Source organism: Eucalyptus grandis, chromosome 1, assembly GCF_016545825.1.
Source record: "Eucalyptus grandis isolate ANBG69807.140 chromosome 1, ASM1654582v1, whole genome shotgun sequence".
Lineage (NCBI taxonomy): Eukaryota > Viridiplantae > Streptophyta > Magnoliopsida > Myrtales > Myrtaceae > Eucalyptus > Eucalyptus grandis.
The window spans coordinates 7714612-7731156 of record NC_052612.1 but is presented as its reverse complement, the minus strand read 5'-3'; the positions used below and the strand labels follow the sequence as shown (position 1 = coordinate 7731156).

The 16545-nt window shown below is 39.7% G+C and overlaps 2 protein-coding genes and 1 long non-coding RNA gene across 3 annotated transcripts in view; 2 read left to right on the top strand and 1 right to left on the bottom strand.

Moving 5' to 3' along the window:
* The window catches only part of LOC104452613 (protein NTM1-like 9), an 83838-nt gene extending 78812 nt beyond the window's left edge, over positions 1 to 5026 (top strand). The window contains exon 6 of the mRNA XM_039316240.1: positions 4471 to 5026. Coding sequence (XP_039172174.1) covers positions 4471 to 4677 — 207 coding nt within the window. The 3' untranslated portion in view covers positions 4678 to 5026. The remainder of the gene's footprint in view (positions 1 to 4470) is intronic.
* LOC104450934 lies at positions 532 to 2666 on the top strand. The gene is made up of 2 exons (XR_005551482.1): positions 532 to 831; positions 1348 to 2666. It is a non-coding gene; the product is annotated as an uncharacterized LOC104450934 (long non-coding RNA).
* A 1775-nt stretch (positions 5027 to 6801) lies between the features above and the next one.
* LOC104450726 (ubiquitin-conjugating enzyme E2 32) lies at positions 6802 to 9361 on the bottom strand. The gene is made up of 5 exons (XM_010065440.3): positions 9085 to 9361; positions 8329 to 8460; positions 8122 to 8206; positions 7490 to 7653; positions 6802 to 7414 (listed from the first exon to the last, which is right to left on the bottom strand). The coding sequence occupies exons 1-5, from the start codon at positions 9193 to 9195 to the stop codon at positions 7046 to 7048; spliced, it is 861 nt and encodes a 286-aa protein (XP_010063742.2). The 5' UTR covers positions 9196 to 9361; the 3' UTR covers positions 6802 to 7045.
* Positions 9362 to 16545: the final 7184 nt, after the last annotated feature.

Here is a 16545-nt window from a genome sequence, read left to right as displayed (position 1 = left end):
ACTATAATCTTTGTCTTAAACTTCTTTATAATTGAATGCACTACAGACTAATAGTAGATGTATGAGATCAAAATTAATATCATGCTTACATGATTATGGACTTATTGAATTTGATAGAGCTTGTTGAAGTTTATTTTAAATCAAGTCATCAAATTTCTTATTAAATATATTAATTCATTGATCGCTATTAAAATAAAAAAGATAATATCTACATAGAAAATGAATCTTAACCATCTCCTGGATTCACCTCATCTATTTTGAATGATAGAGAGAAAAAGTTCCATTTTGAATGGGTAAAATCATAATTCATAAAAATAATAATAATAATTAATCCTAAAATTTATGGAAGGTCACCTTTTATTGAACATAAAAAATTAAAAAGATAGAGAATATCACATGGTGAACACATTATACTAAACCTGCTAATTGAAAAACGAAAAAGCAATGCTAAATATATTCAAGTTGTCTTAAAAAAAAAAAAAAAAAAAAGGTTCTGATCAATGGGGGTGGACTAAAAAGAAAAATCATATAAACTTTTGTGGAGGCAATTGGGAGAAAAGCAAAGATGGGCGCATCATCTTTTTTCTTTTGCTTCTTCCTACCGAAGAGTTGGAGAAGACGACGTTGCTCGATCAAGATTTCACTGCGATCCATTACGAACTCGTCAATCTCGCTCGGTTTTGTCGGCTCGATTTCTTGTTCAAGATCCGGCGCCGATCGGGTTGGAGCTGAATCGAATTACCCGAGCGATTATTGACGAGTCCTTCATGGGTCGTGGGTTCTTCAGGATTCAAAATCGATTCTTTTCTTGGCTTCGGCCTCGGATTGCGGGTAATAATCGACTTCCATTTTCCTCGTTCTGCACTTGGGCAAGTTTCCCATTTGCGTGGAGTGAGTTTCTGGGATCCCTGCCTTTCTAGGAGGGTTTCTGTTTCGTGTTCTGAATTGGGTCTGACTTGGACATTGCCATGTGTTCCGAAAATCTAAACAAGATTGCAAATTTCACCTGGAAGAAAAAGAAACTTAAGGTGGGAGACAGCCACGAATGATCTTTTGGTTCCTATGCTGCAAATTGTTGGGTAGTTCTCGATGGCTGAAATTTTTCTCCTTTTCGAAATGGTTTTCAACTTTTTCGCGCGGTTATGTTCGGAAACTACAATATCGAGCACGGCCCCGGTGTAGGTTGTGATTGTCTCTTCTCTCCCCGCTCCGCCTTCCCTCTCCTTCTTGCATATTTGGGAGGCAGTTGACACGGTTCTTGTTGCTTTGTACTCTTCCTGGGATATTGACATGCTCTGAATTGTTTAGTATCGTAGATTCATGCTTGTCCCTATTATGAATCCGCAGGTGCATTGCCTTGTCTATGTTGTATAAAGTGAACCTCGAAAGGAGGGAGAGGAAAGAGTGGATGGGTGCTGAATTAACTTACAGCAAAGGCGATTCAGGCGTTTCTCTACATTTTGATGCAGTTGGAAATCATTTATTTGGAAGAATCATGACAGGCGTGAGAATTATAGTTTTAGCTCTCATTTAATGTTTTTCCCTGAGTGCAGAATTCATTTGGAGAAATGACGGAATCACTTCCACAAGTGCTGCAACTGGCGAGGCTCCTTCATTTACATCAGAAGATGGCTTATTGGGAAATGGTTAGCATGACAATTACTTTGGTAATGGATATATTTCATCACTTAGCAACACTTCTCTAAGCACCCAAACTGTCAGAAGAAGTTTGAACTGAAGCTGATTGGTTTAAATGGTGCTTGCGTGTTGATTTGTAGGAGCGATGTGTCAATGTCATATATATCTTGATCCTGAAACTAAGTGAGCTCCTATTATGCAGTAAAATATTCAAAAGAATAAAACTGAGCTTGGATAACAAGCTCTTTTGATTACTTTAGGCCTGCTAAAAGTTTATTAGAAATCGTAATAGATAAATACTATCATTAGTAGAAGTTTGACGGGAAGTAATGCATGAGGGAGCCAAAGACCTTGCTTTTAGCTATGGACCTTGAGGGAATGACTTTTAAGTGGGTAGTGTGATGGTAGAGTCCGAAGAAGAAGTAAACTTTCCAAAGAAGTTTTGAAACTTGGAGAACAAGTCCGAAATTTTTCAGTCGAGAACAGTTGTTTTTCCTCCCTTCTTTACCATGTTAGTGGCAATCCCTTATGTCTTTATTGTAGCTCTTTTGCTTGTATGCAGATGCTTTTCTGATGGACTTTTTATTTTTTATTTTTACTTTTATTTTATTTTTTGCTGAGCCATGAACATTTTATTTGTTAATATGATAAAAATAAGTGGGGAAAAATTAAGATTTTTCTTTTCCCTCCTTCTGCCCTTTACCACCTTAGTCCTTGTTGATTTTGAGGGGACATAAAAAATCATGAAGAATCTCACATCGAGATTGCTTTGAATGATTGAACATATGGCTTGGAAAATTGAATAGTAGAAGTGTCTTATGTAGAATATTAAGAATTTACTAATTTTTAATGGGATTCTCTTGTGTATTTGTATGGGGTCTTTCTACAGTTCCCCAACCATCACTGATTTTGCTTGCGAAGTTACTACCTTGATAATGAAAGGTACCAACGGTTGTTTTTGCCCAAAATGAGGAAATTGCAAAGGTTATTGTCATAAATTACTGTTCATACGGGACTATAGACATACCCATTGGTATGAAAAAAGCAGCTATCGATTGATATGCTCAGTCACAGGATATGCAGAGGTTAAGATGTGGGATCCACCAAACAGTCAAACAACTTCCTAGCCAGGGTAAGACCCATGGCATCTCTATTATAAATAAGAATGGATACAACTCCGGGATGAAGCAATCCGAAGCAAGGAAGTATTGCTCTCTTGAAATTTCCTTCTCTCTCCGCTTGTAGTTAGTATTTTTGTTCTTTTTTTTTTTTCTTTTTTATTATTTTTTTTTTTTCAGATGGAAAGTGTAGAAATTTCATTAGTTGATCTGCCGGTGGGATTCCGATTCAGACCAACAGATGAGGAACTTGTCAATCAATACTTGAAGTTGAAGACACTCGGCAACAAAACAGTTGAACAGATAATTCCCGAGGTTGATGTCCATCAATTGCCACCTTGGGATTTACCTGGCAAGATAAATGGTAAGACACAATAAAAACTGTCCTGTTCATCTTTAAAAAATGTGATGAGTTCATGGTTGGTCCATGCTATGCCTTCTGGGATTCTGTATCTGTTGGTTTGCATCAGTAGTTGGAAGATTTTTTGTTGTGGAAATATGCAGAACTGTCAAGGATAAAGTCAGATGGTGATGAATGGTTCTTCTTCAGCTGTCTGCAAAATAAATACCCTCAAAGTAAACGAGCAAGAAGGACAAATGATTATGGCTCTTGGAAGCCAACCGGCAAAACTCATAAAATCAGGACACAAGACAAAAAGAACACATTAGGTCTGAAGAAAATTTTGGTTTTCAAAAAACGTCAAAGTCCCAAAAATGCCCATACCAAATGGGTACTGCATGAATACAGCATCCTCAATGACCAGGTACTCAACCTTCTTGCTTTCCCTTCCTCTCGCAGTGAACTTCAGCGCAAACCATATTTAAATCATTTAAGGATACATGTGTGATTAAGGTCGCTAAATGAATGTTCTCCATTCCAGGAACTTTCATTTAAGAGCCCTTCGATTTCATTTTCTTCTCCAACACAATTTTTCTGAAGTTGAGACGTAGCAGCTTACTTTTTGTTGCTCTGACTTTTGCCCTTTCTTTCCCCCCTGAAATGAAATAAGCTCTTATAAACTTCTGTTGATTGGTTTTCAATTAACACAATTTTACCAAGTAATATACCGTGACTTTTTCTTCTTTTTTCGCTTCCAATTTTGCTGCTGCTATAGCTATGAAGTGCACCATTCACTCTATTTTGAAGCTGAGCAAGGAGTCTCTTTTTAAAAGGAGTCTTATAAGTTGAGCATGATGTGTTGCCAAAGTTGTTATTTTGACTGATATTTGATTCTTCGAGGTCCGTTTTATTTTTCTTTTGGGATTAAACCGCGAAGAATTTTTAGAGAGCAGTGATTGGACTTGAACAAATTGTTAACTTGTCTTGTCTTTCTCTATCAGAGTGACTTTGTTCTTTACCGCTTGAAGAAAAACCCTGATGAGAAGGGTATGAAAAATTCAAAGACTCAGAAGAGCAACACAGGTATCTCTATTATGCCTCAAGAAAGCAGCACAAGTAACCCTAACTTGTCTGATGAAGTCAACAACACAAGTATCCCTATTATGCCTCAAGAAGGCAGCAGAAGTAGCCAGAACAGCCCTGATGAAGTCAACAACACAAGTTGCTCCAACACATTAGTAATTGCCAAAAGCATGGTACCTGAAGAGATTCTGAAGGTCAGAAGAAGCATCAAAATGGCGCCTGTTAAAGATCATTATAGCGTGTTTAGCAAACTAATTTTTCTTCTTGTTTTTGTTATTGTTTCGACAACAGGAATCTTTAAAAGAAAACGTACATCAACCACAAATGCCAATTCTCTCGCCAGAATGGAACTCATCACAATGTGATTTCTCTGCAGCTCCACAGCCTCCCACAGCGGCCAGGGAGCAATTTACTCCTGATCCAGGATGTCAGGATTTGGAGTCTTATTTTGCTGATACTGAACTACTCCAAGAGATACTGGAAATGTTGACCCCGTAAGCTGGTTCTAGTATGAACACTCTTCTGGAAAAAGTATTATATAAGCTTTTTTACTGTTAGGTAATTGGTGTACATCCGCTGGCCTGGAAGCACACTCTTCAAGTGCTGATAAAGAGTCTGCCCATGTGGAAAATAATGTACATGGATCAAATGCATTCATGATGCACATTATTTGCTTAATGAGCTTTTTATTCCAAGCTGCTTAATATCAGTTATTTGTCATAGCAGTAGGTGAATTTTTAACATGAAATTCGCCAGAAATGTACAAACAGTTATTTGGATTTGTCGCAGCTACTTGTTTCGCACTCACATGCTTTGTATATATGAGGTATATTGATTTGGGATTGAACTCATTCCCGATTGACCGTTCTTTCAAATGGGATTGGATTCATCCCTTTTAATTGTTTCGCCATTTTTGTGTTTGATTCAAAATAATAAGATGGAGAAGGAAAGTTAGTGCAAGACCCCCTGATTATGAAATATTATCAGTTGCGAGAAGAGTCTTGGATCTGAAGACTGAAGGATGACTTTAGTGTGGTCCGAGCATTACAAATACAAATAAGCAGAAATAATAGTTACAATTAATCAACTGTGAACAAACAATTGCGAAAAATGGAAATTCAATTCTGGCGAATCGAACGCTTGCAGGTAGAAAGTTGTCACTCTCAGCTATCCTGTCCAATTTTACCTTAAAAAGTTCTCTTCTGAAACAAGGGAAGGACCGCATAAAGCATTCGTCAGCCAGACAGTCAACTCAATGCTTTTGCCATAGCACCCAAAAAACGCCATTTATAAAGCTCATTAGACCAATAAATAAATAAATAAAGCTCAAGCTAGTGTTTCGAGGGTCAGTCTGCTTCAGATTCACCTACTGAAGTTACAGTTTTCAAGACTTAAGAATGTCGTACTCATTCCCCGTCATATTTTCAATGAACAAATGCATGACTTTCTGCCTGGAGCATACAAGTTTCACCCCACCCGTGAGGAACTTCTTGTTCATTACTTGAGACAAACAAATTCTCATAATTAAAGATGTCCAATGCGTTATTCGAGAGAACTCTTTCGTGTACAGTTTTAACCCTTGGTATTTGCCCCTCATATTCAGAGGTTGAATGTGACGTTCCTCTGTAGCTTACGGGTGAAAAGATGTTGGTTTTCTTAGCATGGTGACATGTTTTGTGAGACAAACTATGTTTGAAGGTCGAGGTTTGCATTTGTTTTTCGGCTTTGAAATGGCTCGTGTACTGCTGTCTATTGCGACAGGAGAAAGAAATTATCACAGAAGAGTTCGGTGATGTGTTCGTAGAATTTGGTCTTGATGAGATCATTGGCGGTGATCACTTCTCCAATAATTTGTTAGATTTTACCTCAACTACGTGAGAGCTATTTATGCTAGCGAGAGCTAGATGGATTTTATTAATGAGTACTGTCGGATCAGTCGTTAAATGTACTTGATGAAGAAATTTTCCAAAAAGCATCGATAGCACTCACTACAAAATCAATCAACGCGATCAAAATTGTGATATTTCTTTATTTGGTCGCTTAGCAAGCATCCCAAGGACACTACTTCGATAACATGTACGTTTTTATAAGAGAAACTTCTCAACTAAACTAAAATGGAGCGTTACAAGTTTCGTAGAGTTCTGCTATTCGCATGCAGTGTTGAGCCAATGCCTATGCTTATTCTTGATCTTTCAAGATCATCATCTGCAGAAATCAAGTTAATACCGTTCTGGGTTGAACAATCCACATATTAACCAATATCGACACTACTGGTTCAAATTGAATCTGTTAAAGTAGTCATCTTACAAGAACACCATCCGGTCAAACTGACAAATCTAATTTAAAAAGAAACTTAACTGGACCAAACCTATTAACGTAAACACTACTCTTTCCCTGTCGTAACACGAACTGCAGCAAAACCAGCACCACCGACGCTCAAATAGCCAATGGAATCAGCCAAGTAGCATCTTTGGCATTCTTTCCCCTTGTTAGAAACTTCAATCCAAAAGCTCGTTCAAGAAATTGGCCTAAACCAAGGGCTTGACTGAGAAGTGTACATGCACTCGAGAAACCAAGCTAGCACAATTGCTTGTATCATTTCACATTGAACAAGATCGGCGGAAAAAACAATAGCAGCGAAAGCGAACTTGCACAGTTGAATGAATACTTACAAGCCTGGTAACTACAAGATCAGGTTGCAAAAATCTAGGCGTTTTATACATCCATTTATTAATTACACCCCCTCAAGTGAAAGAAGTGAAATATATAATATATTACAAATACTTCAATCTTGGAAATTGACAAGCTTTTTCCTTTTAATCAAGGTTTATGCATTGATGCAATTCCAGCATCAAAACTCCCGTGTCTAGGATTCATCCATGAAAACAGCGCCATGTCCAATAGACTTCATGATTTTCTTGAACAAGAGAACCATAATTGCTATGCTAAGTCCAACCGCAGCCCACGTGAACAAGCGGTCATCAGCTGGTTTTTGAACCCTTGTTTGAAGCTGTTCACTTCTTGCTGGGCTATGCCTAGATGGCTCTGCTCTCTCCACGACAGGGTTTGAATTAGTGGGGGGTTCTCGTGCTTCTTCAATAACCCTATCACCTGCATCACGTGGAGGCTCTTCAGGAGAAGAACTTCCCTCGTCGCTCCGTGCTTCAGCAGAATGGCCATCAGAAGGCTGAACTTGAGGAACAGGCGGTGCTTTGCTCAGCATATACTCATGAATCTGTCAAGAGAGTAAACTCAATAAGAATTTTTGCTCCAAATGATCAAGAAGTACATGTGCAAGGGCAAATTATACATCCTCAATCAGCTGTTGACGCTCAGCGTTACCGCATCGGGGTGCTGCTTCACGAGATTTAATAGCCAAGGCACGTCTTTCTTCCTTCTTATAGTCTAGGGAGCCCAATGCACCATTAGGGTTGGTTGGCATGAACGCAATGAGTGCCAGTAAAGCAGTCCGTACTGCCAAAACAAAGAAGAAATTAGTATGGATTGGACTCTGAAGTTTCCAGTGACCAGCAAGCTAAGAATCTAAAAACTGCCTGAGTAGACCTTATGTCAGGTAGAATTGTCCGACATATTCTACAATTATCTAATCCTAGCACCACTCAAATTATGTTAAAAATGACAGGAATCCAGAAAAATAATTTATGGGAGCTGGAGAAATCAATTGGGGATGTTGCACACATTCCTTAAGAGAAAGCCAAACGACACCCATATCCCAAGCACCTAATTTAGCCCCACAAAAGCAGAATGAAAAGATGACAAAATTTCTACTCCATGCAACTGTAGAGTGTTTTTTTAGCAGACCTTTAATAGTTTGACAAGCAACCAAATGCCTGGCAAAAGAATGATACCCAAGCAATGCCTCTGGGTTTGAGATTTGCAATTTTACACTAGCCTCATAACCCATGACAATCAAAAACTTACCACTCCATGATGGCTGCCAGTGCTCAGGGTGATGATTGGATATGCTCAGGCATATCTTCGTCTGTGTCTCAAAGCGACCATTGGGCTGTAGCATGACAAAAACACATATGAGTGAATCGCACAGTAAGGTCAAACAAAGGAAAGGAACATGAAGTTTTGCCCGATGGGTAAAATAAAATGAGACAAGATACAGAAAGAAAACATTACCGTCAACAACAAGAACGACGGTGGCTTGAACGGATACTCCGCAGGGAGCTGGATGCGGCCATGGTAAATACCGCCTTCGAATTCACTGTCGCGCGGTCCCCTGATAGCGAATTGCCACTCAAAGATGTTCTCCTGCAAGCAGAGAAGACATCCAGAAGATTAAGCAAACCCACCACTGAACAATTGCTCAGGAGAAAAACCAAAGCCAATCCAAGCCAACCTCGCATTAACTATCACTAAAATAAATAACCAAGAATCAAGAAGCTCGAGAGGGTCAGGAGTAAGGAAAATCAACATGTAAGCAGCAATTCTGCGCGAATCCCTCGACTCTCATACAACAAATCAATCAGGCGGCGACCGAATTGAACCACTTATGGAGGCCGGTCGTCAAATCACGACAACCTCGCCTAAAAACTCCAGATGGAATTCATCCGAAGCACAAACGGATCAAACGAAATCGACACACCTCGCTCGCCGTACAAACCCCGAAAAAGCAATCGAATCGGCGGCGGCGGCCGGAACGATACGTTCCCGGTCGCTGGATCCCAACAACCTCGCGTAAAAAACTCAAGACAGAAACCGAAATCATCCGAAGCACAGACGGATCGAACGAAACCCCGAAAAGCAATCGGATCGGCGCCGGAACGCCGGAACGATCTCGTTTCCGGGCCCGATCTCCCTCCCTAACCCGAATCGAACCTAACACCTCGACGATGTACGTAAGGAAGAGATCGGGAAATCGGGAGCAGCGGGGACCTCGAGGGGGAGGCTCATGAAGTCGTCGGAGGGGTTGGACTGCATCTCCTTGATCTCCTGCAGGATCCGCTTCACCGCCGGGTTCTTCCGGTTGTACTTGTCCTCCGCCATGTCCGCTCGCCGCCGCCGCCGCCGCCGCCGACGGTCCCGATCGATTCGAATCGCGCGCGAGGCCGGGGAGGAGCGGTGGCGATCGATCGATCGATGTTCTTCTGCGGGCTCCGCTTTTCCGTTGGGGGATTTTTTCTGAGCTGCGAGCTTGCTGTAGAGAGAGAGAGAGAGAGAGGGGGGACCCCGTCGTCTTGACTCGACACGTCAGGTGGTGGTAAGACGGGTGACGTGGCGGGGCGTGATTGGACAGCCAGGCCACGCCTCTCTTGTTTTACTGGTCACTGAACTCGGAAATCGTCGGTTGCCGCTTGCTCGCAAAAGGCCGACTGTAACTTTAATTAAAAATTTACTAAAAGTCCCCATAAATATATTTTATCGTTTCAACTTTTCAAGTAAAAAAAACTTTTAAAAATTTTAGACATAAATGATTTATCGATAATAAAAAAAAAAAATTTTTTATTAACTAATTATTCTAAACAAGATAAAAGTCATTTATTTTTTGCAAAATAAACATACCATAAATGAAAAGTGAGGCATTCTTGAAAAATGGCTAATGCCACTCTAAAACTATGCCCATTGTTACACTAATAACCCAATTCTTTTTGTGCAACTATCCCAATTGATAGTGATACTCCAAACTTTTCTTTTTTTGTTGCTAAATCCTCTAAATTATATCCTCTCTTATATGTTCAAAGTAATAATGTGCATTGTTGTCAAGCTAGCAAAATTTAGGTTTTTCTAGAAGTAGAAAAAAGAAATCTCGTCAAATTAGTACAAGTTCAGGAACTTGGTGATGCTAAAAAACTTTGGAGCGTTATTATCATAACGAGCATATTTCAGGATTTTTTTGGTAAAATGTTTCCTGTTTAAAAAATCCCCCCTCAGATCCTTAAATTCCTATGGCTTTCCCTTTTAAATGGACATTTTCTTTTGTTGTGAATTTTCAAAAGATAAAGTAAAAACTCCAGGCCCTAAAATCTAAGAAACTATGTAATCTATAGACATTATAAAGCGAATGGCTTTTCTTTGAAATTCTCAACATACGGTACGGAATATTGTTCAAAATAGAGAGCATGAAACACAATTTTTTTTAAATAAAATTTTAAAAAAGTAAAATTGTATGGTTTATGTGAACTTTCCAATTAAAGGAATAGCCGATGGAAAATTGCTGGGCTCAGCATTAACCGGTCATTCGTTTTGATGGATGGGCTATCATACTTGAATGGGCCTTCTTCACAAGTTATGGGGCCTCTTCTTTTGTTGTCCCGAAAAAAGGGGCTAAATTAGCCAGAAAGCTAAGCTTAGGCTTCTTCGTCTCCTGTTCTGTACCCACATTAGATAATTGGGATCTCCATTATCTTTACATAGGTCATGTGGTTGAGAGAGAGAGAGAGAGAGAGAGAGAGGGCTAAATTAGCTAGAAAGTTAAGCTTAGGCTTGTTCATCCCCTGTTTGGTATCCGCATTAAAAAAATTTTGATCTCCAATCCTTGAGAGAGATTGAAAGAGACGGTGTCTAAATCATTAAATAAATCTACATTTACATGAGATCCACTATTTGAAATGCTCTAGATACAGTTTAATACGTATAATAGATTCTCTTTATGCCTATGTCTCACAACTCCTCATTTACAAACTTGGCTAAGTTTCAAGATTACGGTACTGTAAATCCTTGGCCTTATGTCCCTAGCCCCAATCTCTCCAGTTGATTTTTTTGAGGGCGATATCTTTCCTCAGTTTACTGCGAGATGTGTTTTGCTCTATTCTTGGTTGGAGACCAAGCCTGTGATCAATGTCTTACAAATATGTACATCACTCATACGAAAATAAACAAAGATGATGTCCAATGACTTTTTTTTTAGATAGAACTCCCAGCCAGGACAGAGGGGAGAAGAGCATGTATGTGAGAGTTTTTCTTAGTAAGTTTCTATCGTGTGATTTAAGTAGCACATCGTAACAAAGACAAGCATTTTGTCTGGTCTTGCCTTGTCTTGAGAGACAGAGAGAGACATGGCCAAGGAAAGTGACCCTGCCCAATTGAGAAAATCCAATTATTGATGATCCACACATTCAATCTTGAGCTAAACCAAAGTCGCATTTTCTTTACCGACATCAAATCTCCTTTGGTTTCGGGTGTCCTGTCGGGGCAATGTCCGAGGAAGCGACCAACAGAAGAAGACGGAAAGTCCCATATGCAATTCTTTCGGCTCACTCTCTGCAACACTTCGGACGATGTTAAGTGCTCCGGGAGCTGTCCGTCCTTTTCTTCTTGCTTTCTTCTCAAGTCCCTCTATTCTTTTAGAGCGAAAAGAAAAGTACATCGGCTTTACCATGTTTGTCTTGTCCTGTGTGGTTTTAGCCAAGTTGGAAATGTTTCCTCGACTTGGAGAATTAATTCGGATCGACTTAGCAGCTAAGGATCGAATAAGTATGTGTGGACGTTGACTGACTCGATCCATTAGAACTGCTAAGTGAAAAAGTTGCCATCTTTCGGCTTCTGGCTGCCTGGATTTTAGACTCTCTTCTGAGTTAAGCTCGGTACTTATTCCTCGTCAAGACTTCAATCAATCTTGACTAGTTGTGACTCAAGAGGTGCTGAGAAAAAGTTAGATCTGGGGCGTGAAGATCATCATTGTGGTTTCAGTTCGGCATTTCCGGCAGTAAAAGTTTGCAGGACAAGGATTAGTTAAAGTACCTGCAATTCGGGTCAGCATTTCAGTCCTTCGAGATGCTTCGTCTCTTCGTCATTTTGTGATTCATGGCGTTCGGCTGATACACAAAGGATTAGTTTAATGTTAGCGAGGCACAAATGGTCGTCCAACAGAATATCTGTGTGAATAGTTTAATTCTTGCATTTTTCGGCTTGCAAATATGCTAAACTGGACAAAGAACTAACTCGAGCTCTCAATTCAAACCCTTTTTTTCTTTTCTTAAGTTTTTGTAAGTATGAAAATGAGATCATTCCCTTTGTCTGTTTTGTGATCATCGATGTCATGAGAATGGTGTTCTTTCATTTATGGCCCCAATGGGGCGATGGCCCTTGACAAAGCCGGGCGAGGGCCACCAACCCTTGCCAGATATGGGGAAGGGCCGCAACCCCTCGCCCTAGATCTGGGCGAGGACTCACGGGCCCTCGTCGCCGGTTGGCCGGGCTCAGCCCTCCGCATGCCTCCTCCTTGCCACCCCTTTTTTCTCAATTTTAAATGTTTTAAATGAATTTAATTTTAAATATAATTTAATTAATTTTTATATTAAATATTTACCACGTCGAAACAAAACAACGTCTTTATATTTGTCTAGCTACGTCAGCGTGCAAAACGACGCCATTTTGCACTTACCTTGTCGGAAAATCGCCACATTAGCATTTTGGCCGGATTTTCTCGTCGTTGGCACTAAGTAATCTATTTTCCTCCAATTTTAGCACTTAAAGTGTCACTTTCCTAACTTTTAACACTTAAGTATCCATCCGTGCCAAGTTTTGACATTTCAGGTGTCCAGCACTCCTTATTCCGGTGACAAACTCTTGTTATAACGCTTGTTCATGTTCTTCCAAGTGTTGGATAGTGGATATATCTCATTATACGATCAGACTGTTTGTGAGGCTGTTTTTACTCTTGCTGGAATGTGATAAGAGAGCTTCTTTTGTTAGCCTACCTTTGGTTATGAGATTACTTCTTCAAGGTCTGCAGGACCGTGACAAGATAGCAAGCTCCCTGGGATGTTACTTCCCAAACAATCTTGAGACAAGTACGATAAATCGGGTTTCTTTCTTGCTTGTGTGTAATACCAAAAAATTGAAGATATTTTAAGGATATTATATGATTAAGACATGCATTGTCAACCGTAGTTTGACTTATGCGCTAGCTAGGATCTTTGTGGTCTGAGTTTCACGTCGTTGCTACCTGTGTTGCAGATATAGCTGTGTATGTGCCTTTAGATGTTGCATTAACCATGCTTTTAAGGTGGGTCAATTTCTGAATGGTTTGAGACATCACAGAAGTTTGGGTCCGCAAAAGTTATTCTTGCACATCATCAGGGAAAAATTAGGCTTTTAGTCGTCGTCTGTATGTCGTTTCTGTGGCTTTTCAGGCACGATTGTTTGCCAGCATGCGCGTAGACTTCGGATGTAACAGAGTTTGAGGTTGACGAACCCATACCATCACAAATCAAGTTAATCCCTACCAGAAAAAAATGAATGCATTGTTCACATGAAGAATGCAATGATTTCCTTTAGAGGCATATGCATATTCATCTTTTGGCAAATCGGACATCTCTAACTACTTACAGTACCTATTAGTGAACCACTTACTCTTTTCAACACTCGGTCTTCTGATTATACTTCCAACCAAGGTCTATCCACTTCCAACCAAGTTCTGTCCGTTCGCATTGATAATCATGCTCAACCAAATTGACTTATCAAGATTAACCAAGATGAGGGAAAGTGTAATGACAGTGAAATGAGCAGCATGCTGACCATGAAGCACTTCACTTCTTTAGAGAACAGAAAGACCACTAGGTACTGCGGTTGGCGAGCGAATTTGAGTTCCAAGTTTTGCACATGACACAGAGGCGATACATGAAGCAAAACATCTTGAAGCTTCTATACACAATTGGAAGACAGTTCTTCCCAGCATGGTAAGACTGGAACAAGTGTTACTTGGATTTAAAAGGAAGATCTTAAGTGGTGTCGTCAATTCCTGTCCAAGCACAATTAGTCAAGGTATTGCACTTCGGGTCTACATTTCGGTCCTTCAGGATGTTTTGTCTCTTCCTGATCCTTTTTGCGATTCATGGCGTTCCACTGATACACAAGGATTAGTTTAATGTTCGCAAGACACAAATGGTTGTCTCACAGAATATCTGTGTCAACAGCTTATTCTCACATTCCCGGCTTGCAAATATTTTAAACTGGATGAAGAATTAACTTGAGCTTTTGATTGAAAACCTTTTTTTCTTTTCTGAAGTTTTCGCAAGCATGACAATGAGATTGTTTTGTTTATCAGTGTTATGGGAGAATTACCAAAAAAGTTATAAACCTATTGCAATTATGCCAATTCAGTTTTAAATTTTTTTTTTTTTTTTTGGTCAATTTAGTCCTAAACATTTTACAATTGTGCCAATTCAGTCCATCCACCCAAAATTAGCTGGCCAAATAGCTAACGTGGACATTGACCGGGGACAGCTGGCCGGCAATCGCCAGACATAGCAATTTTTTAATATTTTTTTTCAAATTTTTAATATTTTTTGAATTATTTATTTATATATTCTTTTTTTTTCCCCACCTTCTTCTTCCCTAGGCCATCCGACGCCAACCAAAGGCGAGGGCTGGTGAGGTCAGCCTTGCTGGCCACTGGCGAGGCTCGCCCCCGTCGGCCACCGGCAAAGGCGAGCCTCGCCGGATCTGGCGAAGGCGGCCTCGGCGGCCACCAGCGAGGACCGTTGCCAAATCTCAAGGGCGTCCCCAAAGAGGGTGCGATGACGGACGAGTCCGAAGGGGGCAGCAAGGCCTTAGCCCGGGTCACCAACGACCAAAAGCGTGAGAGGTCGCCAAATTTGGTGACAATGGCCTCGCCGTCGCTAGGCGAGGCTCGCCTTCACCGGTGGCTAACGGAGGCAAGCCTCACCAATGGCCGATGAGGCTAACCTCGCCGGCCCTCGCCTTTGGCCGGTGCCAGCCGACCAAAGGAAGAAGAAGCTAAGAAAAAAAAAGAAAAAAATTCTAAAATAAAAATAAAAATTCTAAAATAAAAATAAAAATTATAAAATATATATTAAAAAATTTTAAAAAATGCCACATCGTGTTCGCTAGCCCACCGTCCTCGGCCGGCTTACAGGTCAGCACCAGCCGACCAAATTTGGTCAAATGGACTGAATTGACTCAATTGTAAAAGGTTTAAAACTAAATTGGTCAAAATAAAAATTTATGACTGAATTTGCACGATTGCAATAGGTTTATGACTTTTTTGGTAATTCTCCCCGATGTTATTGTCGGCGATGTCACGAGAATGGTGTTCTTTTATTTATGTGTACCGGGTACACATTTGTTTTTCTTTCTTCTTTTTTTTTTTGGTCGGTGCATACGTCATTTGTCCGCTTGCTTCCTTTACGTTGCATCATCATGGCATGTGTTAAAGATATTTGGGGTATTTCTTTTTATTTTCCGTAACTATTTTGGTTTCATGTCCAATCTAATTTCCTTATATCATCATCTATTCAAACCTATAAATAGGCTATATGTATTCTTTTCTATTGACATTGAAAATATACTGAATTGCTCTCTTCCTCGCTATTATTCTCCACATGATATTAGAACAGTCACCCACCATCGTCGAAATTTCTTTAAAAAAAAAAAATCAAACCACTTACATCGTCTAGCATCATCCAACTCAGATCTCGCATTGTCCAATGTCATGTAATCTCGTTCATCCTAGTTCAGGTGTTGACCAACCACAATTTGACACCGATCGAGCTCCTCATCCTATGAAAAACTTTGGGATGGCAGAGGATGCTATTGGTTCGATCCATTGCCAATGTTGTGACAATGTTGTTATGTTATTAGTATGAAGTGATTTATTGATGTGTTATTTTTCAATTGTGTTGAATTATTGAACTGTTGAGGTCAAGTTACTTGAAGGAAAATACTGTTATGACATCCTGAATTTTCGATCTTGTACCGATTATATGAAATGGGCTTTTCATCGACGCGTCTATGGTCATTTTTCTCTGAGCTGATCACTCACAAGATAACTAATCTATTAGATGAAGTCGTTAAGGGATATAAACGTGACAAACTTGAGAATTCGATTAGAAATCGACTACTCGACTGTGATAATTGGTAAGGATCGATATGGCATCGTTATAATCAATTAGAGACAAAAGATATGTCGATTCTATAAAAGCACATAATTAAATTATGGGTAATTCCACCTGATTGCAAAATTCATGTAACAGCACTAAACCAATTTTTCTGTCGATTTTGTACCCGATACTCGTAATTGAAACCTTGAGATTTTTACGACAATTAAGAGTCACCAACGAGTCAAAGATATACAAACGTTGATTGAAAATTATCAACCATAAGCCAAACGCAATAAAATCCCTGAAAGTTACCTGGTAGGTTAAGCCATGCTAAAATCGCATCCGGTTAATTTTAACCACAAAATTGAACTCAATTTCGAGAATCGAAAGTTTGAGCGTGTCACGATTTATTTTTAAGGTCTCCAAGGAAATTCGGATGGGCAAAATTAAATGACTTTTTAGCCTTCAAAGTGAACTAGTTTGTGAATGAAATTGTGAAAATTGGTATGGGCAACCTCCTCAGCAATTTTGGCCATCAAATTAAAGTTGTTTA